Genomic DNA, 25,821 nt, shown 5'->3' with positions numbered 1-25,821 from the left:
TGCTAAACTGCTATTTCCTGTTTCTCATTTAGGTGAAAAAAAGCAGGATAAAATAAACTAAAAGAACATTCATTTGTTGAATAGAGTGAATATTTATCACATGCTTAGCCCTGTGTCTTAATTTAGGAAATGGTATGTAATCTTTAAGGAGCTCACAGACAAATAGGGGTTATTGTAAGCCCCTAATCATTTTGCAAAAAGAAAAAAAGAGTTGCAGTTTTGTGTGATAATTAGAATATAGGGGTGAGAAAATGTCATTTATGGCTCCTTCTTATCAATCTGGGAGTAAAAAGGGAGGAGTTCTTTGAGCAGAATATGTAAGCAGTCATTTGACATTGTTTTATGGGTATGAATTTCATAATCTAAAATTACTGATGCTAGCCATGAGTTACTGCCACTATGTGAAACATTTTAAAGAAGACAATATGGTAAACATACTCTTAAACTGTCAACTTCTGATTGTCTGCCACAGCTTCATATTCATCCCTGTTTCATAGCAGTGTGATTTGTGGGTAGGTTGATGTATTTCATGATTGTTGAAATTTATTGAGCAGTGTTTTTAAAAATTCAGACACTTCAGTCTATTTTTGATACCTTTATTTAAAATGTTTTAAGTCACTATTTAATCTTGGCCGTAATAGCGTTCTTTATCTTTTCTCCAAGTTCAGGAGTCTGGCATGGACTTCATAAAAGATTGTTACAAAAACTGACAGGCAGGGGCGCCTGGCTGGCTCAGTCAGTTAAGCATCTGACCTCAGCTCAGGTCATGGTCTCGGAGTCCTGGGATCGATTCCCGCATCTGGCTCCACGCTCAGCAGGGAGTCTTCTTGTCCTTCACCCTCTGCCTCTCCCCCCACTGGTGCTCTGTCTCTCGCTCAAATAAACAAATAGAATCTTAAAAAAACAAAGAAACCTGACATACACATACTGGTTATTTTGGGTACTGTTTTGCCAACTTTGGTTTGAACTCATGACTCTGAGATCAAGACCTCAGCTGAGATCAAGAGTTGGACACTTAACCGACTAAGTCACCCAGGTGCCCCTTGCAAACTACCTTTTGAAATTGTTCTATATCCCCATTTTTGGCCATCATGTTCTTTTTTTTTTTTTAAGATTTTACTTATTTATTTGACAGAGAGACAGCCAGCAAGAGAGGGAACACAAGCAGGGGGAGTGGGAGAGGAAGAAGCAGGCTCCCAGCGGAGGAGCCTAATGTGGGGCTCCATCCCATAACGCCGGGATCACGCCCTGAGCCGAAGGCAGACGCTTAACAACTGAGCCACCCAGGCGCCCTTTGGCCATCAGGTTCTTTTGCGAATCTGAGAACTGTGAACCTAGGAAAAGTATACCTGCCCTCTGATTTTTGCATATAATTTGATCCAGGAGGAGAACTCTTTTTCTCTAATAATAACTATGCAGGAAAGGATATTTTAAAATACAACACCCCAAATACTCCTCCCTGGATTAGTAATCAGATGACATATTCTTGGTCTGGTTCTTCCATTTACTAGTTGGGATTTTCTTGGGCATGTCCCTTGAACATTCCTTGTTTTACCTCATAAAGTTGCTTTGAGGATCACTGAGGTCGTGAAATAAAAGTGTTAAACCATAAAGCATATGTAAGGAAACTAGTATTATTTTAGGTAAAGTCACACAGTCGTTATTATTGGTATTAAACTAATACTAGTTCTTTTTCCTAGCTTTTGAAAAAGAGTGTTAATACTTTTATTCTAAAGAATATCTTATTCAACAATTTTTTTATTAGAGTAAGTCAAAGTAAAGTTTCCTTAGTACTTTTGATTACACAAATCAAATTCTGATACATTAGCCATATTCAAAATTCTTTTCTAAGAATATTGGGTCAGTTTTAGTATATCCTATTTAAGACTCTTTGTGTGTGTGTGCTTGTCTGTGTTTGCTTTGTTACTCTGCTTATGAGGATTAAATAAATATGTGCTTGAAATGGTCTTTTCCTAGATGGTGATGGGGATGGAGATGGAGCAACTGGAAAGAAGAAGAAAAAGAAGAAGAAGAAGAGAGGACGTTAGTGTTTTAAGTTGATCTTACCTGACAAATAAAAAGTGTTTATTAACCAGCAGGTTTGAAGAGTAGGTTTGAAGTTGCTTAAGATCCCATTGTATCAAGGGAATAAATTTAGGCTTACTAGAGGTAGAATTTAGTGAAACTCACAACTTTTTTCATTTAACAATCTGTTGGTATTTTGTATTTTCTTTACCTATTATTGAGCTAAGGGATGTTAATAATAAGTTGGTTGCATTTTACTACAATTTAGGAATGAATTTATAATTTAAAACTTGAATAATATAAATAACAATTCTGTCAGGCGTGAGTAAAGGGGTACCACTGTGTGTAATAGGATAAACATAGTTTGCAGATCACCTGCCAGCTTTGAAATTATGAGAGTCTTGATAAATATTAAATGAGAAGTACCATTATTTAAAATTTGTGCATATGGTTAAATTTTATTAGTAACATTATACTGTTTTGTATTTACTTAAAATATGATCCTGCTGTGTTTTGTTTCTATAAATGGCAAACCAGACCTCTTCAGGGACCTGAAATTCTATTAGGGAGACCAGAGGGAGATTGTATACTATTGGGGAAGGTTGGGTTGAGAATCAGAGCAAGTTCCAATCTTGGGTGCCCTTTGGGCTATTAGGGACCACTGAGTATCTGGTTATACGTTCCTTTAATTCTTTCAGGCTAAAATTTTATGAATCGGAATATTGGGGGTTTGACTTATTTTTATCTCTATGTTAAGAGAAATACTTAAATATTTCTTAAGAAAGCTTTGGCTCTACCAGCAATTTTCTTGAAGTGTCTCCAGTTAAGGATGGGATAGCCTTCTTTCTATTCAGGCATCTACTTTTAGATCCTTCTAGTCATAGGATGTCAGTTCAGTCCCTAGCATAGTCTGTATTTAATGTGCACAGGTTACCTGTGTTCTAGGAATCTTCCAGGGGTTGTGATGGCATGTTCCTTCCATTGAAAAATTGTTAAAAGTGTGCTCGTGAGACATGGTATTACCTGAGAATGGCTTGAGAGAGAACTATTTCTCCCAATACTCTTAAATTACTCCCTGATGAAGGTAGATAAGCAGGGAGGAATGTTAAGGGGCTACTTTATATTTGGCCTTGGTAAAATTCTTCACTGACAGATGTTTTAGTATGATGCCATCACCTCTTATCATGCTTCCTCTGAGGATGTTGTTGAACTTACTGTTCATTATATTTCTTTATGAGTACTCTCAAGAGACAGTCTTTTGTCTGGTCTTGGTATCAAGAATAATTGTGTTTTTCCTGGGTACTTAATGTGCTTATCTCATAAACATGACCCATGCAAATAACCTAGCCTTTTTTTTTTTTTTTTTTTTTTTTTAGTATTGGCTACTAGAGGGCTTAGAGCCAAATCTGTGGTTTTGTATTGACAGTATTTCAGGTTCTATTTTATGTTCTTTCCATGTTTTGATTTTTGTTCTCTAATTTACTGTCTCTTATTTGTGTATTTTAGATATCCTTGTAGGCTATCATAAATCACTTCTGGAATAAACCAAATAATGTAATTATGGACTGTTCACTGCCCTCATTTTCCTCATCTATAAAGTGAGAGAATTATAAATGATAGTTAATAACTGCGTACAGATTGTTATAATTATGCATAGTTGTAGATAATAACTTGGACATAGTACATTATAATTTTCAAAGGTTATTCAAGATTTCATCTGGTTCTTCATTTTGTAGATGAGGAAACTGAGGCTTGGAACATCTAGTCATTTGTCCAAGTCACAGTTAATAAGTGGTTAAGGCTAGATTTCACTTCTTCATATTTTGAGTACAAGTTTTTTTCTCTGATGATCTTTTTGAGTCTTTTATTTTGTCTTAATTTATGGACAGTATAAAAGGCATCTTTATCAGAATTGTAGATGAGATAAAGCTGAGGGCTATGCGATAATACTTCGCTTGATAAAACTCAAGATTTCAAAAGATCAGGAAAACTGAGAAATAGGCTTGTATTAACAAGCTGAAATTTACTAGACATTTATGAAGTTAGTACAGGGTGAGCGGATCTAAGGATTTTGAGTGCTAGTATAATGTGAGCCAAAAAACAGGGAGTCTTAACTATTTAATAGCTGTTAGGATTTTTAGAATCAGTAGTGTAGTCTTATACTAATTATACCTTATTTGGACTATTAATATAAATTAATTCTAATACCAGCTTGTAAGGAACATTGACAAGTTCAAGGTGGGCAAGTAGGGATGAAAGTGTTAAGAACCATATCCCTTAAAAAGTGGTTTCTCATCATAGACAGGAAGGAATCGGTAGAAATGAAAAGTAAAATTTTTTCAACTGTGAAGAATAAAGCTAGAAGTAACAGATGAAAGTAACAGGAGAGAGGTTAGTATAGGAGGGGCTTTCTCATAGTTACAATACTTTCAAAATGAATGGATTTTCACTTAAGCGACTGCATTGTTAGGAGCTCACTGCTATCTGTCAGGGGCATTGTGGGATTCCTAGATTTAAGTGTAAAGCAAAATTAGATGACCTCTAAGATCTTTTTTGATTTTGAATTCTTAATATTCCCTCTTAGGGAGAGAACAGTGTTTCCCAAGTTTATTTGCCCATAGAACACTTTTAAACATTATGTAAAGACAGAAAAACATTTGGTGCTCATGAGATACTGAGTGTTTGAATTAAAAGAAGGAACCAAAACATGGTTCCATAGATAAATGATTCGGCTCAATAAATGGTTATACTTTTATTTATATGGTTCTTTTCTTTCTCCATTGCAGAACAAAGAGAGCACATAGGTGTTAAAATTTAAGACACACAAAATCCATAAAACCAGTTGTAATCAAAAGGAAACCACATATTTCACCTCACTAGTTGAAATGCTGCAGATATGCATCGAATGTCCTCTATCACTGCATAAATTAATACACCACTTCCTGGCATTTTTTGGAAACAGCATTCATTACTAAAAGGCAGTTCTTCATATAATAAGAACTCTATAACTAGTTCTTATGTATTTAAAAAAATTTTTAGAAGACAAATTTCCAGATACTTTTAAAAATCATCTTGGAACACTGGTGTCTTTTAGAATATAGTTTGGGAAATAATGTCCTTAAGATGTATGCTAAGGACTATAACTTTTTTTTTTTTAAGTATCTGGAACTTTGTATATGGCTACCTGAATTCTTTTAGCATTGGGTATGTATACTCTTAACTTTTATGCCTATTATACCCTTGAAATAAGTTTTTTACTTATTTTATTAATACGTAATAGCTTTATATTTTTACCTCATCGCTATGGGGATTCATTCATACTTTCTTGTTGCTTCTTTGATTTTTGCTTGTGAAAATCAGCCTCTGTATGCTGTTCCATTTCCAGTATAGTAAATGAAGACAAAAATATTAGAAATGTGCTTTCTGCCAAGGCATATACTGTTTACATATATAATGGAATTCTAAGGAGATTAATATTTCTATTCCCAAGAGAGAGGAGGTGGCCAGCATGGTGAAATATTTTCTAACTATAAGGCTGTCATAGCAAGGAGGTTCCTTAAAATTAGGACATACAACAACCATTAGGAACTGAGAAAAACTGTAATGATAATTGCTTAATTTTAAACTTCAGACGTTAATGCTTTATTTGTATCTCACAGCAAAAGTTCAAACAGACCCTCCCTCAGTTCCAATATGTGACCTGTATCCTAACGGTGTATTTCCCAAAGGACAAGAATGCGAGTACCCACCCACACAAGATGGGTAAGAATCATAAAATAACTTCCAGTTTGACTTTTGAAAGTTGTAGCTTAGCAATAAAGCAGATTTGATTTTTTTCAGAACTTTGCTCCATTACCTTAATAAAAGCTTGTGAATTTGTTATAGAAAATATAGTAGAAGCCCTCTTATCCAAAATGATTGGGACCAGTAATAGTGCAGTTAATCAAAAAGTATGTTAAAGTGGGGATCACAAAACATAAATATCTTTATTGATAGAAGTTAACTTAAACATTTGTTTTTCATCAGTCTCAATATTTGGACATGGATTTGTATTGTACTCCACTTTTTTCTTCCCATAAGGTGTATCCATAATGCATTGTCTATAAATGTAATCCATTTTGAGCTTCCGTGAAGAATAAAAGCTAACTAATCTGAGGGCTGATACCTGGATGTTTACATTTTTTTCCTGAAACCATTTGCAGTTCTTAGCTACACTTAATTTGACAGAAGTATTTTTTGATGACTTGCCTTTATTGAGACTTCTGAGTAGTCAATTTAGTTTCATTGGAAGAATTCTTTTTATGTACAATATAACTAAATTATATGATTATAGAAACAAGTGCAGATGATCTACACTGGTTTACAGACAAATCACCTGATTGTTGGAAGTGTTCTGAAAGGATACATTTCAGCTCGTCAGCAGACACTCATCATGGCAGAAAGGAAGCTGGAATTCACTTGAATCCCAGCTCTAACACTTAATTAGCTTTGTGACCTGGGCAAGTAATTTATCATGTCTTTGCTCTCATTTCTTCATCTATAAAATGAGCACTTCATAGGGTTGTGAGGAATAATATGTGTAAAGCACTAATGAGAGTAACAGACCGTCAGCCCCTGATATTCAGCATAAAATGGGCATTGGTTAGTATATTTTACAGAGGGAATCAAGAGCATCAGTTAATCCAGTGGTTGCAATAGTTGGTTAAGAAAGCTTCTACTGTAGCCTCATTTCAGTGACTTGTAAAGACATCATTGTTTTTCTTTAAACTTTTGTAAAGAACATGATGTTGTATTTTAATCCCCTTCCTTCATTCCCAGTACTTTTAGGGAATAAGTACAAAGTTCTGAAATTTTATGTCATGAGCATCTTTTCTTTGAATTTGAGTTCATCAATCACTATCCCTGTCTTAAAGCTTCTATTTTTGAAATGTCACAGACATGTAATTTCACATTAATTAACTTAAATTTTCAGAGCACATATAAAATAATCAAATTTATCTTTAAATACAATCTTTTTATTATTATTATATTATTTATTATTTTTTTGCTTGTTCCCTCTTCCTTCTCTTCCTTCCAGACCTATGTAACCACCTAGCAGGTAGCCTTTCATATTTTTATATACTCATACATATGTGTGTCTGTGTCTGTTTATGTGAAGGGACCCTTTTGGTCTTGTTTTCCAAGATGGAATCATAGGTACACTTTCCTCACCTTTTCTCCTTCAGGACTATCTCTTGGAAGGCCCTCCAAGTTAGTCAGAATAGCAGTTATTCTTTTGAATGGCTTCATAATATTCCATAGTGTGAATATGCTACACTTTATTCCACCATTTTCTAATTGATGAGCCTTCATTTTGTCTCTGTTTTTTGCCATATTACAAACCATTCTGTAATAAACATTTCTAAGAATATACATATATATGTATGTATATGTGTGTGTGTGTGTGTGTGTTTGTGTATTATCTCCTTATGTTATGGCAGTTTTATTACAGGATAATTTTCCAGGAGTGGAATTGCTGAATCAAAGAATATATTAATACTTCAGTTTATGATTCCCAGACTGCTAATGATTTTGAGCATTTTTTGATTATTGACTTTGTTCTTTTGCTCTTCTAAAAGTTTTTAAATTTTGTATGCAGTATATGTTTACATTTTATATTTATGGGTTCCTAGCAGTGTCTCAGATTTTTTTTCAAACTCTTACTCTGTATTTTATTACATCTTTAGTTAGTCTGGAATTTTTTTGTGTAGGGTTGGGGGTGCTAATTTTATTTTCTTTTCAAATGGATAGCCAGTTGTGCTAGAATTATTTATTAAATAATTAATGTTACTGAATTGAATGACCACCTTTGCCATATACTGTATTCTCATATAATGGAACTATATTTTCATAATCAATAAATTTCTATTATTCTCCTGATCTATTTTTGTATTCCTATGCTAGTACTGTTTGGATCTGATTATCAGCAACTTTATAATATATATTGATAATTTGATAAGGCAAGTCTTTCTCTGCCATACACACCAAACACAGTTCTTTTTTATATTTAGCTATTCTCAGTCATATAGTCTTAACACACATACCCACAGAAAAATGCTCTCTTTAGAAAGCTGATCAGAATTGCATTTATGTATTTGTTTCAGAAAATTGACAGTTGTATCACATTGTCTTGCCCATTGTCGTAGTATGTTTTCCCATTTATTCTGTTTTATCTTCAGGTAGATCCTGTTGCTTTTTTGTTAAATTTATTCTTGTGTTTTATGGTTTTGTTACTGATGTGAACAAGATGTTTTTATACCTGTTTCCATTTCTATATGTTTGTTGCTAAAGTGGAAGAAAGCCATTGGTTTTCTATACTTATTTATAGATTGTTAATTTTTTTTTAAGATTTTATTTATTTATTTGACAGAGAGAGACAGCCAGTGAGAGAGGGAACACAAGCAGGGGGAGTGGGAGAGGAAGAAGCAGGCTCCCAGTGGAGAAGCCTGATGTGGGGCTTGATCCCAGAACGCTGGGATCACGCCCTGAGCCGAAGGCAGACGCTTAACGACTACGCCACCCAGGCGCACTTGTTAATATTTTTTTAACCATGTGAATGTGGTAGAAAACTTGAAGTAATGTTTAATAGAAGAAAAATTGAGATTTTATAAAACTTAAAAACTACCTTTCACTCCTTACTATCATTTTCTATTGCAAATTAAACATTATGGAGGTAGAATAACTCTTGTTTTTGAAACAATAGAGGAAGATATTAATTTTATCTTATAATATTTTTTGGAGTAATACTTAAATATTGAAAGCAGTGTTGTATCTGTGGAAAAATAAAAAAAATATTGTGATTATGTTTGAGCTTTAGTGAAGTTTGGTATTTTTTTGACATTCATATAATCAGTTTTGATTATTTGCAAATAGATCAGAATCAGTATTCTTACAGACTTGGTAAAGTATTAAATACAGTTTTGTATCTGCCTTCATTTTTTTCTTTAAGTTTTCATTTAATTCCAGTTTTACAGTTTCAGGTGTACAACATAGTGCAAGTGCACTCCTTAATCCCCATCACCTGTTTCACCCATCCCCCACACCTCCTCCCCTCTGGTAACCATCAGTTTGTTCTCTACAGTTAAGAGTCTGTTTCTTGGTTTGCCTCTATCTCTCTTTTTTCCCCATCATTTTTTTTTTTAATAAACTTACTAAAAATTGCATGAATTATCACAAAGAACTCACCTGTGTAACTACCACCCAGGTTGAGTACAATATTTTATTTAACTTTTTATTTTGAAATAATTCCATATTAAGAGCATAGTACAAAGAACTCCTGCATACCTTTCATTCAGGTCGTCTTTAACATTAGCCTCGTCTATCGTTCTTTCCCCCAATGGAATATGACCATTATACATATACTGTATAATATACCAGTAAGATAACATTTTCTCCTTGCAAGATAGAAAGAAGGTAAATGTAGAAAATAATATATTGGTGAATCTGTATACATATTACTTTTTCTGAATTATTTGAGAGTAGTTTGTGTATTTTTTTGAAAGATTTTATTTATTTGAGAGAAAGCTTGAGCAGGGGCAAACAGAGAGTGAAAGGAAGAAGCAGACTCCCCACTCAGCACAGGGCCAGCCTGCCTAGATCACGACCTGAGCCAGTCAGAAGCTTAACGGACTGAGCCACCAGGTGCCCCAGTAGTTTGTGTATTTTTGGATGGAATACTAGACAAGTAGATAATTCAATGTTGTTACATCTGAAGGCACGTGATTTTATCACTAGGATAAGGTAGTGTCCAGTTTCTCTAGTGTGTCATTACTATCTTTTCCTCTTGTAATTAGTAATTTTCCTTTTTAAAAAAATTGACATTCTGTGTGCATTTCCTGTATCATTAAAATTTTTTAAACCAATTTTGAATGATTATAATGTTATTCTCTTTTGTACTTAGCATGATTTTATTAGTGATTTCCCTATTTTTGAATATTTCCCTAGTTTTGAATTTTCAGGTTTTTACCATTAGAAAAAATTCCTTGGTGAATAGCTTAGTTTATTAATCAGATCTGATTTTTCTCTTATTCTGGATCTCTAGAAGTAGAATGAAGAATTATTTTGAAATTCTTGATACCTATTTCTAACTTTAGTAGGCAGTTGTTTGGGACAGTTGTTCTATAAACAATACATATCCATTAATAAAGAAGTAGGAAATACAGATAAGCAAAAAGAAAAAAATAAAAATCTAAATTCTGCCTGTGAATTTTAAAACCACTATTGATTGACATGCTGTTTCTTCCTCTATAGCCTCTGTATAAAGGTGTGTATTATAAATACCTGGGAATGTTTTTCAAGATAGAACTGTACTACAAACAGCTTTATAACCCATTTTTAAATTTGTTTTCATGTTAGTGAAGAAATCAGTATTTTTATATGTCTCTATGTATGTGTTTTTTATTTTTATTTTTTTTGCTAGACCATTTAAAAATGTCTTTTTTTTTTTTTTTTTAAGTTAAATCTCCAAGCCCAACATGGGGCTTGAACTCATGACCCCAAGATCAACAGTTGCATGTTCTACCAACTGAGCCAGCCGAGTGCCCCAAGTCTCTTTTGAGCCCTCACTTCTAAAATCTTCAAGCATCTGGGGCACCTGGGTAGCTCAGTTGTTAGGTGTCCGATTCTTGATCCCAGCTCAGGTTTTGTTTTGTTGTTGTTTGTTTGTTTGTTTTTAGGATTTATTTATTTAATCATTTCAGAGGGAGTGGGTGGGGACATAGGGAGAAGGAGAAGGAAAGAAGCAGACTCCCCTCTGAGAGCTGAATCTGTTGGGAATGGATCTCAGAGTCGTGAGTTTGAGCCCTGAGTTGGCTCCATGCTTGGCATGGAGCCTACTTAAGAAAACAAACAAACTTCAGGCATCTCCCAAGAATTAGATGTTCTCTGAATTATCACATTTATATAACTTAACAGTAATTTTCCAGTATCATGTAAATACCTCGTTCATGTTTAGGATTTTTTTCCTTATTATCCCTGAAACATCTCTTTAGCTATTTTTGCCCTCTAAACCACGATCTAGTCAAGGTTCATAGAGTGCTTATAGTTAGAATCCCCACCTTCTTCTCTATTGCACTGACTCTTTGGAGACCAGGTAGTTTAGAAAGTCTCATATTCTGGGATTTCTCTTATTATTTCCTTGTGGTATCATTAAACTTTTATCTCTATTCCTTTATTTTCTGTAAATTGGAAATAGTTGTAAAGGGTTAGATTAGATTTAGATTAAGCACTTTGGCAGGAACATATCATAAGTGATATTATGTTCTTCATATTGTATCATAGTCTGTTGCATCAGATGTAAAGTCAGGTTTTTCTGTTACTAGTTTTACTGTATTTGTTCACTTGTTTAATGTGGTAACAACCCACTGTTTCTTTTTTAAAAGTACTTTTTTCTTTTCACAGTTTCCAAGTAATCTGTGGGGGTAGTTTAGTACCATTGGAATATCCTTTCCTTCAACAACTTTTTACTTAATTATTTTAATATCTACCCATGCTTTATCAGTTATTTCATTGGGGACTGCAAAATGGTAAATTTCTAATTCTCTTGTTCCTTCTACATTTACTAGCTGACCTATAAGAAGAATTTTCCTTCATCAGCTGGGTATCAATTAACTTCATCAATTAACTATAGTTTCTTATAGGCAGGCAGAGTTTAAAAACATGCTTTATTTTTCCCTTTTAAGTACCAGTTTTCAGAGGAAGGAATTGGTGTCATGTCTGCGTGCATTCTTAATTATTTCTGGGTTAAAGATATGCATTTTTATTTTTTTATTTTTATTTTTTTAAAGACATACATTTTTCAATGGTTTTTTAATAAATGTGGCATATAGTGCTTTAAAAATACAAATATGGGTGGGGGCGCCTGGGTGGTACAGCGGTTAAGTGTCTGCCTTCGGCTCAGGGCGTGATCCCGGCATTATGGGATCGAGCCCCATATAAGGCTCCTCCACTATGAGCCTGTTTCTTCCTCTCCCACTCCCCCTGCTTGTGTTCCCTCTCTCGCTGGCTGTCTCTATCTCTGTCAAATAAATAAATAAAATCTTTAAAAAAAAAACAAAACAAATTTGGGGCGCCTGGGTGGCTCATCGTTAGGCATCTGCCTTCGGCTCAGGGCATGATCCCAGAGTCCTGGGATTAGCCCCGCATCAGGCTCCCTCTTCTGCTGGGAGCCTGCTGCTTCCTCTCCCACTCCCCCTGCTTGTGTTCCCTCTCTCGCTGGCTGTCTCTCTCTGTCAAATAAATAAAATGTTTTAAAAAATAAATAAATAAAATAAAAATACAAATATAACTAGCTTTTAAGTTATCTATGCAATGAGTTCAGAAATGTTTATGACTGTTTGAAATTAATAATTGGATTCCTTTGTATCCTTTTGGTTTTACTTATATTTTCTTCTTTTAATCTAGTAAAAATGAAATACTGAAAAGACTCATATATGAAAGAGGTGTGAATTTACATACTCTGTAAACACTTCTGTAAAGATTCTCTCTTTTTTTTTTTTTTATTTAAAAGATTTTATTTATTTATTCGACAGAGATAGAGACAGCCAGCGAGAGAGGGAACACAAGCAGGGGGAGTGGGAGAGGAAGAAGCAGGCTCATAGCGGAAGAGCCTGATATGGGGCTCGATCCCATAACGCCAGGATCACGCCCTGAGCTGAAGGCAGGCGCTTAACCGCTGTGCCACCCAGGCGCCCCAAAGATTCTCTTTCAAGCAATTACTCTGATAGTTTTGTTGCACAGACATAATATATTTTAAAAGCATTTGTAACCCACCTCTGTCAGTTGAATGAATTAATTGCCCTTTTGGATAATTATTATGAGCTCGGAATTTTTTTTCATCTTACTAATTTCTCTATTTTTGCTAAATAGACTGAACATCAAAATATTAAACTTAGGAAAGGGGAGAGGCTCCTTCATAATATTTTTTGTTAATAGTACAAGCTTAGGATTATAATTTTAGATGCTTGAATATTACTCTAATGACTTTCAATTTGAACTCAAGACTTAGAAAAATAATTTCTTTAATCCATTTTCTGATTGGTAACTCTTCACCAATAATGCAGAACATTCCATAACCTTTTGAAGAATTCACTGCTTCTAAGAATCAGCTGTGTAGCTTCAGAAGTGTAAGATCATGTGAAGCTTGTTGATTTCAGTATTGGGGATCTTTATTGTACTATGTTCTGATTCTAAAATGTAGTCAGATAGCATTTGGAATTTAATAACATTTTAACCTATAAGAAGTGGATTTGAAGAATTGAGAAGAAATGAAAATTGATAATGACCAATTTCATTTTCATGGCCCTTCATACACAATATCCGTCAGTTCCTTGTGGACATAGTCTGTCATCTTACCATTCTAGAGAAAACGTTTGAGGATATTTTTGCTTTTTACAAAATGTTTGGCTTTTGAGGCGGGGGTGTGCATATAGGTATGGCTGTAGAATATGTGCCAGAGTTATAGCCCATGTAAGAGACGAAGAATTGTGATATGTTTAGTTTAAAAATTAATCTGAGACTTTAGCCAGTACTCTTATACCTGGAAATGGTTTGTTCTTAGAATACTTGGGTTCTTGGTTCCCAGGAAGGATTTTTGGATTCAGGAGAGAGAAAGAACTGGAGTTACATCTGGAGGTCAGGAGATTGTGGCTTGTCTATCCCATCATGGAGTGAGCAACTAAGTATAAGTGTATTGCAGCTGAAAAAGGTTGAGTCACATGTTGGGAATGTTCTTTTTAAAGGATCTTATCCTGTTAACTTCTAGTCTGAGGTTGTTCATTTGAATACTGTTATTAGGAAGGAGTTGCCTCTTGAGTCGTCACTATTCTGATAAAAGTAGTTCATACACATTTAAATATTTGTGGAGTTAAAACTGACCTTAACAGATGGTGCTGCAATATTTCAGTTTTCTGATAACATCAGTATACAGGTCCAAAATACATTTCCAAACAAAATAAGCCAGAGAAGCCTCTGAAGCTTAAGTATCCCTCAGTTGACATAGGACAGCCCCTTTGGGTCTTTGTGGCAAATTAGAGGTGCTAGATGTTGGCACACAGGTAGCTGCTGCAGTAGGAAGTAATCAATTTTTTTAAAAGACTTTATTTATTTATTTGAGATAGAGAGTGAGAGCACGAGGCAGGAGACAGAGGAAGAGGAAGAAGCAGGCTCTGCATTGAGCAGGGAGCCCGAGGTGGGGCTCGATCCCAGGACCCTGGGATCCTGACCTGAGCCGAAGGCAGACGGTTAACCGACTGAGCCACTCAGGTGCCCCAGTAGGTGGTATCATAATGAACTTGACAGTGATACAGAAAAACTCACAGCATTTGGGGGCATTAACTTAGGGGCACAGTGTAGAGCAGTTGTATAAACTTTTTTCTTTAAAGAGCCATATAGTGGGCGCCTGGGTGGCTAAGTCGTTAAGCGTCTGCTTTTGGCTCAGGGTGTGATCCCAGCGTCCCGGGATCGATCCCACATCGGGCTCCCTGCTCATCAGGAAGCCTGCTTCTCCCTCTCCCACTCCCCCTGCTGGTGTTCCCTCTCTCGCTGTGTCTCTCTCTGTCCAATAAATAAATAAAATCTTTAAAAAAAAATAACCATACAGTAAATATTTCAGGCCTTGGGTGTTCCTCAGTTCTACCTCTGTAGCATGCAAGTAGGTATAGACATTATGTAAACAAATGGACTTAACTGTATTGCAGTAAAATTTTATTTACAAAACAGGTGCCAGGCTCGATTTGCCTGCAGGCCATACTTAGAGACAAATAAGAGTAATTCCTTGAAGGCATCACTTTCATAACCGAGTATAATTTATACATCGGTGATCACTGAGTTTGTGAGCTCTATATTCAATATTGCTTAATGTGTGAAAGTTAACAACTTTTTAAAAAGATTTTTATTTGATAACAGTTACTGTTTTTGAAATATGCTGCTTAAAGGGTGTCAGTGGATCTCTTTATTCCCAGATACTGAATAAAAAAATGTTTGTTACTCCTGGCAGTTTTAAAATATGAGCCATATCCTTCAAGGAAGTTCACTTCATATATAGATGTATAGATACATACACACATACACATACATACATACATACAATTAGAAAAATCCTACAAAAACACATAATATTTCATGTTTGAGGGAGGTTATGTAGATTTCCAGGTCAAGTTTTTGCATTAGTACTACCCTGTGTATGAAGTTAAATGCTAATTTTTGGTCTTTTGAAGTCTCTTAGACTGTAACCTTGAGTGGAAGGATGATTTTTTTTCTCCCACTCCTGGGTTTCTAGGACTCTCTTCTGACTTCTGATTTTTTTCTTTTTGTGTTTTTTGTGTGTGTGTGGCAGAGTTTTAGTCTCTCTATGAATGAAATCTCACTTGATTTTGTTTTTCAGTCTTAAGGAAGGTTTAACTTGATTTGGCTTGATTACAAATGTGTGACTACTTGTATTTCAGAAACTTTACTGACATTTAATAAAAGAAACTAAATGTGTAACATTTTTATCTAAAAGGTCTTATATTAGTGTATTTTTTATCTCTCTCAGCTTTTATGCTTCTCTGTTGTTTCTTAAATGACTAATACTATGCTGTACATACTATAAAGGCGAACAGCTGCTTGGAGAACTACGAGTGAAGAAAAGAAGGCATTAGATCAAGCCAGTGAAGAGATTTGGAATGATTTTCGAGAAGCTGCGGAAGCACATCGACAAGTTAGAAAATATGTTATGAGCTGGATCAAGCCTGGGATGACAATGATAGAAATCTGGTAAAAGGAATATGTTTTTGTAAGAACATGATAAAAAGAAAATTTTTTTTTTAGTGCTTACTCCAATTGTAATGTTTGGCTTTCATTGCTACTTTGCTAAAACCTGAAGTGAAGCTTCTAGAAATATCTCTGAGTTCTTGTACTGTGGATATGATGAGGAAATTGTAAGAGGACATTTGTACCTCATCCTCCTTATTTTGTACTCATGTACACTTGTATGTGCACATGCACACATTACTATGATCCCTATGTCCTGTTTGAAAATCTGTTATTTGCTAACAATTCATATTAAAATTGTTGGTCACAAAACATAGTTATAGTGCAGTGAAGAAACCAATAAAAGTAATTATTTCTCTAGTTTTCCCTTTAAGAAGTAATTAGCTGTAAAAGGCAGCAGTTCTCTAATTCAATTTTTAAAATGTGCAACATTGAGCAAATAAAACGTAATCAACATTTAAATTAGTCTAAGTCAAGAATCTCATTTCCTAAAAAACTAAGTTAAAAGTGGATCATGTTGTTCTGTTTCTTCAGATTTCTAGTGGAATTGAATTCTTTTATCTTTTAGAGATGAGCTACTATTTTAATAGCATCAGAGAACTGTTAGTTATTCACATCCAGGAAGTGCTCAGATCACTCCCAGAATGTAATTTAAGAATTTTTAGTATAAACGCTCTGGACCTGATGACCTGTAAGGTATATAAGGATAAAAATGTAAAAGTAAACAATTTTTTTTTAATAGTGAAAAGTTGGAAGACTGTTCACGAAAGCTAATTAAAGAGAATGGATTAAATGCAGGCCTGGCATTTCCTACCGGATGTTCTCTGAATAACTGTGCTGCCCATTATACTCCAAATGCTGGTGACACAACAGTATTACAGTATGATGACATCTGTAAGATAGACTTTGGAACACATATAAGTGGTGAGTTCTTAGAAATAAGCAACCCACCCCCCCCCCAAAAAAAACTAGTCTTCTCTCTGTTGGATTGGGCTACAGGTACTTGAACTCCCCACTTTTCTTCTTTATGCCTCACTTTTCAGTAGAGCTGTGTTGAGGCAGATTTTGAGATTTACTTTTAAGCATCCTGATAAATGGAGTATAATGCAAACTGTTGGGTAGTTGAGGTTTATTATTCTTTGTATCAAAGTGTGAAGAATTTAATCACACAATTTTCATGTTGTTTCAGACATTTATCCATATAACAACAACAAACATTTACTTAGATCCTTTTTTATCAACCTTTATATACTTGCTGGCTTTTCTAAATTCTCTCCCAAACCTCCTTAGGTTCGTACCTTTTTATCTCGCTTTAGGAAATAAAGCTCAGATTAAGTACTCACCTGAGGTTTTGCTAAATTGGCAAAGCTGGACTGATGATTAGTGTCTATGGACCTATACATTTCCTCTGACCACATTGCTAATTCTTTAGTTCCCCAGGTTTTTCTCTTTGATTTGTTTCTGTTTGTCATTTTGCTTATCTACCTGGGTTAGTACTGAATTGGTACTATCTTGAAGTACCAATTTATTCTGAAACCTTTATGTAACCTATTTATACTTTTTGCCACTTTGATTGTGAATGCTGTCTGAGTACTTGGACTGTTACCTTCATTTGAACCCATCATTTTATTTTCCTTTTAACTAGCAAGGTTAATAGAGTAGATGCTATGAAGTAGACAAATTGACTAGCTGATAAGTAAACTTAAAGAAGAATTTTCTCTTTCAGGTAGGATTATTGACTGTGCTTTTACTGTTACTTTTAATCCCAAATATGATACATTATTAAAAGCTGTAAAAGATGCCACTAACACTGGAATAAAGGTATGTGAACTAGAAGCACAATTTCATTCAACATATTTTGAACATTTTATAGCCTGTTTAAGGTCTTTGGGTTATGGAAGACCAGTCTACTGCCCTTAGGGTTTTAAGTGGGTAATTCTACTACAATGTACCAAAGACTTTTATAGATATGAGGAAGTTATAATGTGCAAAGCAGTTTATTTAATTGTCCTTTATTTTAAAATACTAATAAATTGCTATAAAATTCTGCATTTTGAGTAACAGAGTATACATCATTTTGTTTTTAGTGTGCTGGAATTGATGTCCGTCTGTGTGATGTTGGTGAGGCCATCCAAGAAGTTATGGAATCCTATGAGGTTGAAATAGATGGGAAGACATATCAAGGTATATTTTTTTAAAATGTCTCTTATTTTGAAATGCATGTGACCTCTTGCAGAATTAATTTTGCAAAGTAGTGTTGAGTGCTTTTGGGTCAACTGCTTTTTCTTTATCTCCTGGGAATATAAAGATGGAAAAAAGGTGGAGGGGGACAGTGAATGACCTCCTCATATTAGGAAAACTGGTCACTGGATGGGAACTATTGCCAGGCTACTGTGGTAGCTGATGGGACACCCAGGGATTTATCCCAGATTGGCCAAAATGCAGACTTGGTTTTCTGTGATTAGTCAGATTGAGGCTCAGAGACAAGCCAAAGACTTTCCATTGATGACCGCCCCTACTGCTTTTTTTGAGTTGAATTCAGAATTTAGAGTCCAGTTAATTTCTTGTGTGTCTTTCCTTTAATCTTTATTCCCCTTGCTCTTAGTCTTTCCTAGCTACTGCCTTAGGTACATAGCCCTAGAGTCACCTATGCTTTCTCATCATTCCAGCCTTCCTCCAGCTCTCAGGGTCTGACCACTATCCCCCTTCCTAATCTCTGCTGCTTTCTGTAACTGCTATTCTAATAACTTTCTCACAGAATATTTCCTACATTTCCTTTAACCAAATCCTATCTCTTCTTTATATTCCTCTCTGCAAAAACATTCTTGCTCCCTTGCCTTCATTACATTCACATCCTTTAGCATTCTTTGCATAACCTTGCTGATAGTGATACGGTATTATGTTTCTACCAACTACAAAAGGGGTTCTTCTTCTGTGATCTGATGCTGTCGGTCCTTGTTGCTCTCTCTCAGATCCTGTGAACACCAGTACAAATCAAAATACTCTTGAGGTTGCTCACACTTGGTTGGGGAGGTATTAGAGATAATGAAGAAAACATACTATAGGGTCAGACAGGTCTATCTTTGAACGTAGGTAAATTCTGTAAACAGAACCCAAGTTTCTTTGACTATAGTAGGATTAATGATATCATGTTTTCTTTTTTTTTTTCTTTTAAGAAATGTAAATTTTATGACAGTGCCTCGAATTTATTAATATTCAACAAATTCGTCATTTCCTGCCCTCAGATTTGGGATTGGTGCCACAACAAACAATTCTTGTTCAAGTCCCTCTCAAATCATCTTTCCCTTCTATTTTTTCCTACTTCTGCAACTTTGGTTGGCTTGTGGTGTGCCTTTCAAAGTGTATTAAGTGACAGACTTAATGTTTAGTCACCACATAACAATGCCAACCTGAAATACTGGAGTCAGTATCTGCCTTCTTACTCTTTCTATTAAGCCAATGTTTCAGCACCTCTTTTTTGATACCAGTTACTGTGTTGATCAAGGTTCTTAATGGAGGGTGGCATAATTAATTTTTACTAGTTTGACCAGAAAGGGTATAGGCAAATCATGACATTGGGAAGATGAAAAAATGGACGATAAGGTGTGTTCCCAGCAGCAGTTTCCAAAACCACGTAACAGAACTGAGCCATCAAGGGAGTGATTTTATTTACCTTGATACGGAAGTTGCAGAATTGGGAAGTTACCTTTACAGTTATTGGTCCCAGAATTAGCCTGGTGCTCTCACAACCTGTGTAATGCACAAATGGATACTCCTGTGCCCTGCTTCTTCTCTGCAACTTGATTGTATGTTGGGTTGGTATAGCTAAGAAATCTTTTTATGTAAATGTGTTTTTGATTGGCCTGTGGGCTAAGTTTGCCAGGTCTTGGAGAAATAGTGATGCTTGCTGAATTTTAAAGTAAATTTAGCTTATTATTTGTATAAGAAGGAGAATTTTTTTGAAGAGCTGATTGAGAGTTTTATTTTTCTGTGCCACCCCCTAGTATAATTGTCATTGTTTCATTGTTGTAGAGTTGAAAAAAACTTTGCTGCCTAATTCTGCCCTGAAAGAAGGGTAGCTTCTACTGAGAATTCTAGCATTGTAAAGCTAGATTTTTGTAAAGCTCTTTTAATTGTGGAATTATGTTGTGTATGAAGAGATACACACAACATAAAAATTCATTTAAGCATTTGTGAAAGCTGTATAATTTTATCCCTTGTGGAATAGAATATTTCCAGCACTCCAAAAGCCCTTCAATTCTGTATACCCTTTTGGGGTTTGTTTTTGTTTTTGTTTTTGTTTTAAAGATTTTATTTATTTGACAGAGAGACAGCGAGAGAGGGAACACAAGCAGGGGGAGTGGGAGAGGGAGAAGCAGCCTCCCAGCAGAGCATGGAGCCCGATGCGGGACTCGATCCCAGTACCCTGGGATCATGACCTGAGCTAAAGGCCGCCGCTCAACGACTGAGCCACCCAGGCACCCCTCTGTATACCCTTTTGAATTACAGCAGACTTCCTCTAGCAGACCACTGTCTGGAGTGCTAAAGTATTTGCATTTGCTTTTCTTTATATCTTTATCACCTAATTATGCATCCCTAAATAATAGTATAATTGTGCTTAATTTTGATATGTATAATAATAAAACAGTATGTATATAATTTTGCCTTCTTCTGTTCTTTTTTCTTTAGATTTTATTTCAGTTGTTCACTGTATTCCCAGCTTTTTGTTTTTATTGTTGTGTAGTGTTCCATTGTGTGAATATACCACAATTCATTCTGTCATTGGTCTCAGGACCTTGTAATTGTTTAGATTTTCCTTATTTTTTGTTTGTGATCACAATGTACATGGCATTTTATAACTTTTATTAACAATACGTCCTTAGATGACCCCCCCTTGTGTCCTCATGACATAGTTTGTTCTTTTCCCATCATCTCCCCTTCCTCCCTTGTAGTTTTAATCAGTAACACTATAGTAAACATCTTTTCATATTCCACTAGTTTTCCAGTTTGTATGTAACTATGTCAACGTGAGGTTATTTAGTAGAACTATGTTTTATTTTTAAGTCAATGCTTGAACTCTGTGCCAGAAAGCCAAGAGATCTGTTTGTGCTCCTGAAGACCTTGAATAACTGTCTTTTCCTGTTTACCAGTGAAACCAATCCGTAACCTAAATGGACATTCAATTGGGCCATATAGAATACATGCTGGGAAAACAGTACCTATTGTGAAAGGAGGAGAGGCAACAAGAATGGAGGTGTGTGTGCCATTAGTATAGTATTTTTTATGAAGCATTTTGATTTTTTTTTCCAAACTAAAGTTGGTGATAGTTGAGTATGTATTATGTTGAGCAGAATTAACTTGCCATCTGTACTCCAATAGGAATTGGTCTGTGTGAATGTGCAGATCGTGTCTGGTCACACCATGGCTCAGTTAGCTGTGGAAGTTGGGTATGCCAAAGGATTGGTTTTTTTCAGCACTTTTTGTTAAGCATCTCTTAGGTGCCAGTCTCTTTAGTAGTCACTGAGGATGCAGTAGTGAACAAACTAAAATTCCCTGCCCATGTAAAGGCTACATTCTTTTTTTTTTTTTTCCTTAAGTCAGCTCCATGCCCAGTGTGGAGCCCGACACGGGGCTTGAACTCACAACCCCGAGCTCAAGATCTGAGCTGAGATCAAGAGATGGACACTTAACTGACTGAGCCACCTAGATGCCCCATAAAGGCTACATTCTAGTAGGACAACACAGAAAGACCAAAAAATGCTAAGGAGATAAAGTGGGGAAGGGTGGATAATGACTGTGAGGCGTTATTTCATGTTGTTTCTTACATGAAGTAAATAATACCTCGGGCTGAAGTGAACAAATGGCAATTTTAATTAATTTTGGATTTTTCTTCTCTCCCCCTCTTACATATTCTTTAGGAAGGAGAGGTGTATGCCATTGAAACCTTTGGAAGCACAGGAAAAGGCGTTGTTCATGATGATATGGAATGTTCACACTATATGAAAAACTTTGATGTTGGACATGTGCCAATCAGGTGAGAGACCATTGTTTTTATAAGTTTCTTTGCCCAGATAGCAGCATTTTTAAAAATTTGACAAACATCCACAGTGGTATATTCATAAATGTACAGTTCTATAGCCTATCAGTAAGTTTTGTGGATTTTTATAGTAAAGAAATTGTCTTGTTAAAAATCTTAACTGAGATAAAAATGATATAGGCAAGTATTCTCTTAAGATCCAGTTTCCAGTAATCATTTGAGAGGTAATTATTTTGCTGGCATTTCTAGGTTTTTGTTCTTAATATTTTCCTGTTGGTAAACTTTCTATTTTTACCTTTTTCTCCCCCTTAAACTTTTCGGAGAAGATGGTTTAAGGATGGATTTATACCTCATTTATGTTTAGGTCTTTCAGCTTGATGCGCAAAAGAAATTCCCACCATAGTACTGTTGACAAGTCTTGACTGGGAATTTAACACACATAAGCGCATAGACACGTAAATATAGGATAGCCTTCAGCTGGTCTCCCATTCAGCTGCCATGTATAATTAGGTATGGGCTGTTATACATTCTGACTTCTGAATGTTGAAAGAGGCATCAAGGGGCGCCTGGGTGGCACAGCGGTTGAGCGTCTGCCTTCGGCTCAGGGCGTGATCCCGGCGTTATGGGATCGAGCCCCACATCAGGCTCCTCCGCTATGAGCCTGCTTCTTCCTCTCCCACTCCCCCTGCTTGTGTTCCCTCTCTTGCTGGCTGTCTCTATCTCTGTCAAATAAATAAATAAAATCTTTAAAAAAAAAAAAAGAGGCATCAAAAAGGTTTTTGAATTACTGAGTAAAGCCACGTCTACTGTATGTTTTCCTTAATGGGGAAAATGAGTGGGTAACTTTTTAAGCTACCTGTTAATTTTGGATTTTCTCCTCTTAGGCTTCCAAGAACAAAACATTTGTTAAATGTCATCAATGAAAACTTTGGCACCCTTGCCTTCTGCCGCAGATGGCTGGATCGCTTGGGAGAAAGTAAATACTTGATGGCTTTGAAGAATCTGTGTGATTTGGGCATTGTAGATCCATATCCACCATTATGTGACATTAAAGGATCATATACAGCGCAGTTTGAACATACCATACTGTTGCGTCCAACGTGTAAAGAAGTTGTCAGCAGAGGAGATGACTATTAAACTTAGTCCAAAGCCGCCTCAACATCTTTTATTTTCTAAGCTTTGTTGGAATACATTATACCAGAAGTAATTTGCAACATGTTGTCTGTTTAACAGTGGACCTATGTAATGCTTTTATCCATGTTTAAAAAGGAAGGAGTTTGATCAAAGGCAAACCATCTAATGTAATTAGCCAAGGAAAAAGCTTTCAGGACTTTCAAGTGTTAACTGTTTTTCCCATCTAGGAAATGCTATAAAGCTCAAATTAGTTAGGAATGACTTATATACATTTTTTGTTTTGAACACCTAAGAGATGCTTTTCAGATATTTATATTGCCATATTCTTAATTGAATGCTTTGAATGACTACATACAATTCTGCACCTATGCCCTCTGGTATTGCTTTTTAACCTTCCTGGAATCCATTTTCTAAAAAATAAAGACATTTTCAGATCTGAGAGCTATATTTCAATGTCTGTGGTTATAATTCTGCACAGGAATTAGCTAAACATAAATAGCTAAATATGTAGGGAAATGTAGAGCCTTTTATCTTGATTGTAGACCTCTACAGTGAAACTTTTCTTTTGACATAGCAGCTAAAACAAGAGCTATACATGCATAAAGTGGGAGAATCTTCATAAATTAATACAGAGCTTTAGGAGTAGTTTGCCTTTATTTTTTTTAGAACCATATTAATCTTTTGTCTTTCATTTTTTCCTGACATTGGAAAGATCTGTTAATTGAAACATGACCTAGTGGGAACATTGTACCAGCTTGAAACCTTGATTTAATAAAATCTCAGCATTTAGATCCTTTGTCCAGTGGTAGTACTTATCAGGAAATGTATTCAGCTTACTCAGTAAACCAAAAGGGCATTTAAAACTACAAATACTAAAACGGAAACTTCCTGTACTTGAATCGTGCTCTAGTTAGAAAAGTTTAATTGAATTATTAGGGTTTTTCATTAGTGAGCCAGATTATTTTAACTCCCTGCCCCTTGACTGGCTTGAATTCAAAACTCTGGGTGGCATTTCAGGGAGTGAGGTAACAGTAACACTCATCATGGCAGCTAAGCGCATAAGTTGAATGTAAGATGCTGAATATTTGTTTGAACCGAGTCCCACTACAGATTCTTGAACAAATTGCTTGAATTCTTTGTAACTGATTTGTTGGGAATGTTCCAACATAATTTTAAAATTGTTTATGTACCAAGGTAAAGCCTTAATTTGTAAATGCTTTAGCACAATAAGATTCACTGCCTCTGGGATGCTGTTCAGTTTGTATTTTGTTTAATGTTTTTCTCATAGGAAGAAAAACCGGACTTCTGTACTTAGATCACTTACTATACATTAAAAAGCTGCTCTTCCAGCATTAGAGTTATAAATAAATGAATGTTATCTTGTGGGATAAACAATCTAGTTTTTAGCTATATGAGCCATGTTTATTATGGTGCTAATGTTCAAGAGCTACTTTTGGATTATTTTCTCCATCTTCTGTGATGTGCTTAGTGGCAGAGCTCACCAATTCATGCTTGGACGTGTTACAGGTCTTGGGCCCTCCAGCTAGTTCTTTTGGGGTTCTAAGTCCATACCTTTTTGATGTGTTTTGGTGGGAGATAGAAAGTATCTTGATTTCTAAGCTCAAGAGTTTTACAATTGACCTTAGGAGTGAAGAATTTTGGAGCTTTGTAAGACCTCTAGCAGTAGTGATCTCAAACCAGTTATGAGCTCCAAGCTCCCCGTCCCAGGTAACTGTTGGGAGCAGTAGCATCACTGCACGCCCCTGGAATAGCTGGAAGGAATATGATCTTGTAAATAGGAAAGCTGTCACTTAAAAAAATTGTATTGTTTACCTACTAGCCATGTATCTCTTGAAATCATTTTGTCATGTTTACAATGATGTACCTTATTGGTAACAAATTATTAGTTTGATGTTTAACAAATAGTGCCTTTAGTAAATTATTTTACAACCAAAACATGTTGTTTTTTGTTAGATCAACTTAGCTGAATGTAGAAGTCTACACTGAGATATACAATAAGAAATCTAAGTTTTTGTTCACTGGCTAGGTTTTTAGTTTTGTTGTAAATTTAATAAATTTTTTTATAACAGTTTTAGGTTTGTAGCAAAATTGAGCATAAAGTAGAGTTCCCATATACCCCTTTGACCTCACACACACAGCTTCCCCCATAGGTTTTGGTTTTGAGGGATTAAAGTAAAAAGCTAAGTCATTTTCTTTCGTATATTTTTATATCGAAGTAAGTACTGAAACAAGCAACTATACTACTACAAACAGCAAAGCTTCCAGAGTGGTTTTTAAAATATCTCCCTAAAATTAGGTGCAAAAGTGTACAGCTAAGTTAACCCAAGTATAAAGTAATCCTTGAAATTAAAAGAGGCTAGACTCTAGTATCTTGACCACATAAATCTTTAATGAGGTATAATTACATTAACAGTTGAGGTAACAACTTGCATAGGTATTTAAATGAACGATTTTAAACTTTAGCCATTTAATACTCAAGCTGTATTTTTGGCATAATGATTTGTCTGTTCAGAGATAAATTCTCATTGCACTTCATGATCAGCTGCCCCAATGACTTGCTCTCTGAAATTTAAGTAAAATTTGCTAATCCTTTTCAAGCTTATATTTAATAGATGATCACTAGCAGAGAACAGCATTCTACAGGATATTATCTTTCATTAAAATTTCAACCTGCAAGAAAATCCACTTAAAAAAGGAAAAAATTATCTTCCAGTGGTTCACACTGAGCTAAGATGTTAAATAGCTGATCTACAGAGGTTAGTGAATAATTAGCAGCCGTAGGATTTTGAAGAGATCTAGTAAGATTAGGGAAGAAC

At 35.3% G+C, this 25,821-nt stretch overlaps 1 protein-coding gene across 2 annotated transcripts in view; it reads left to right on the top strand.

The window, feature by feature from the left end:
- METAP2 (methionyl aminopeptidase 2) overlaps positions 1-23,423 on the top strand; it is a 30,766-nt gene extending 7,343 nt beyond the window's left edge. For both annotated transcript variants that reach the window (XM_045779723.2, XM_045779722.2), the window contains exons 3-11: positions 1,978-2,043; positions 5,685-5,787; positions 15,655-15,816; positions 16,556-16,737; positions 17,540-17,634; positions 17,901-17,997; positions 20,964-21,067; positions 21,732-21,847; positions 22,735-23,423. In XM_045779723.2, coding sequence (XP_045635679.1) covers positions 1,978-2,043; positions 5,685-5,787; positions 15,655-15,816; positions 16,556-16,737; positions 17,540-17,634; positions 17,901-17,997; positions 20,964-21,067; positions 21,732-21,847; positions 22,735-22,987 — 1,178 coding nt within the window. In that variant the 3' untranslated portion in view covers positions 22,988-23,423. The remainder of the gene's footprint in view (positions 1-1,977; positions 2,044-5,684; positions 5,788-15,654; positions 15,817-16,555; positions 16,738-17,539; positions 17,635-17,900; positions 17,998-20,963; positions 21,068-21,731; positions 21,848-22,734) is intronic.
- Positions 23,424-25,821: the final 2,398 nt, after the last annotated feature.

The sequence above is a fragment of the Ursus americanus genome, chromosome 17 (genome assembly GCF_024610735.1).
Source record: "Ursus americanus isolate L20-20 chromosome 17, mUrsAme1.1.p, whole genome shotgun sequence".
In the NCBI taxonomy this organism is placed as follows: Eukaryota; Metazoa; Chordata; class Mammalia; order Carnivora; family Ursidae; genus Ursus; species Ursus americanus.
This window is presented reverse-complemented; position numbering and strand designations above follow the sequence as displayed.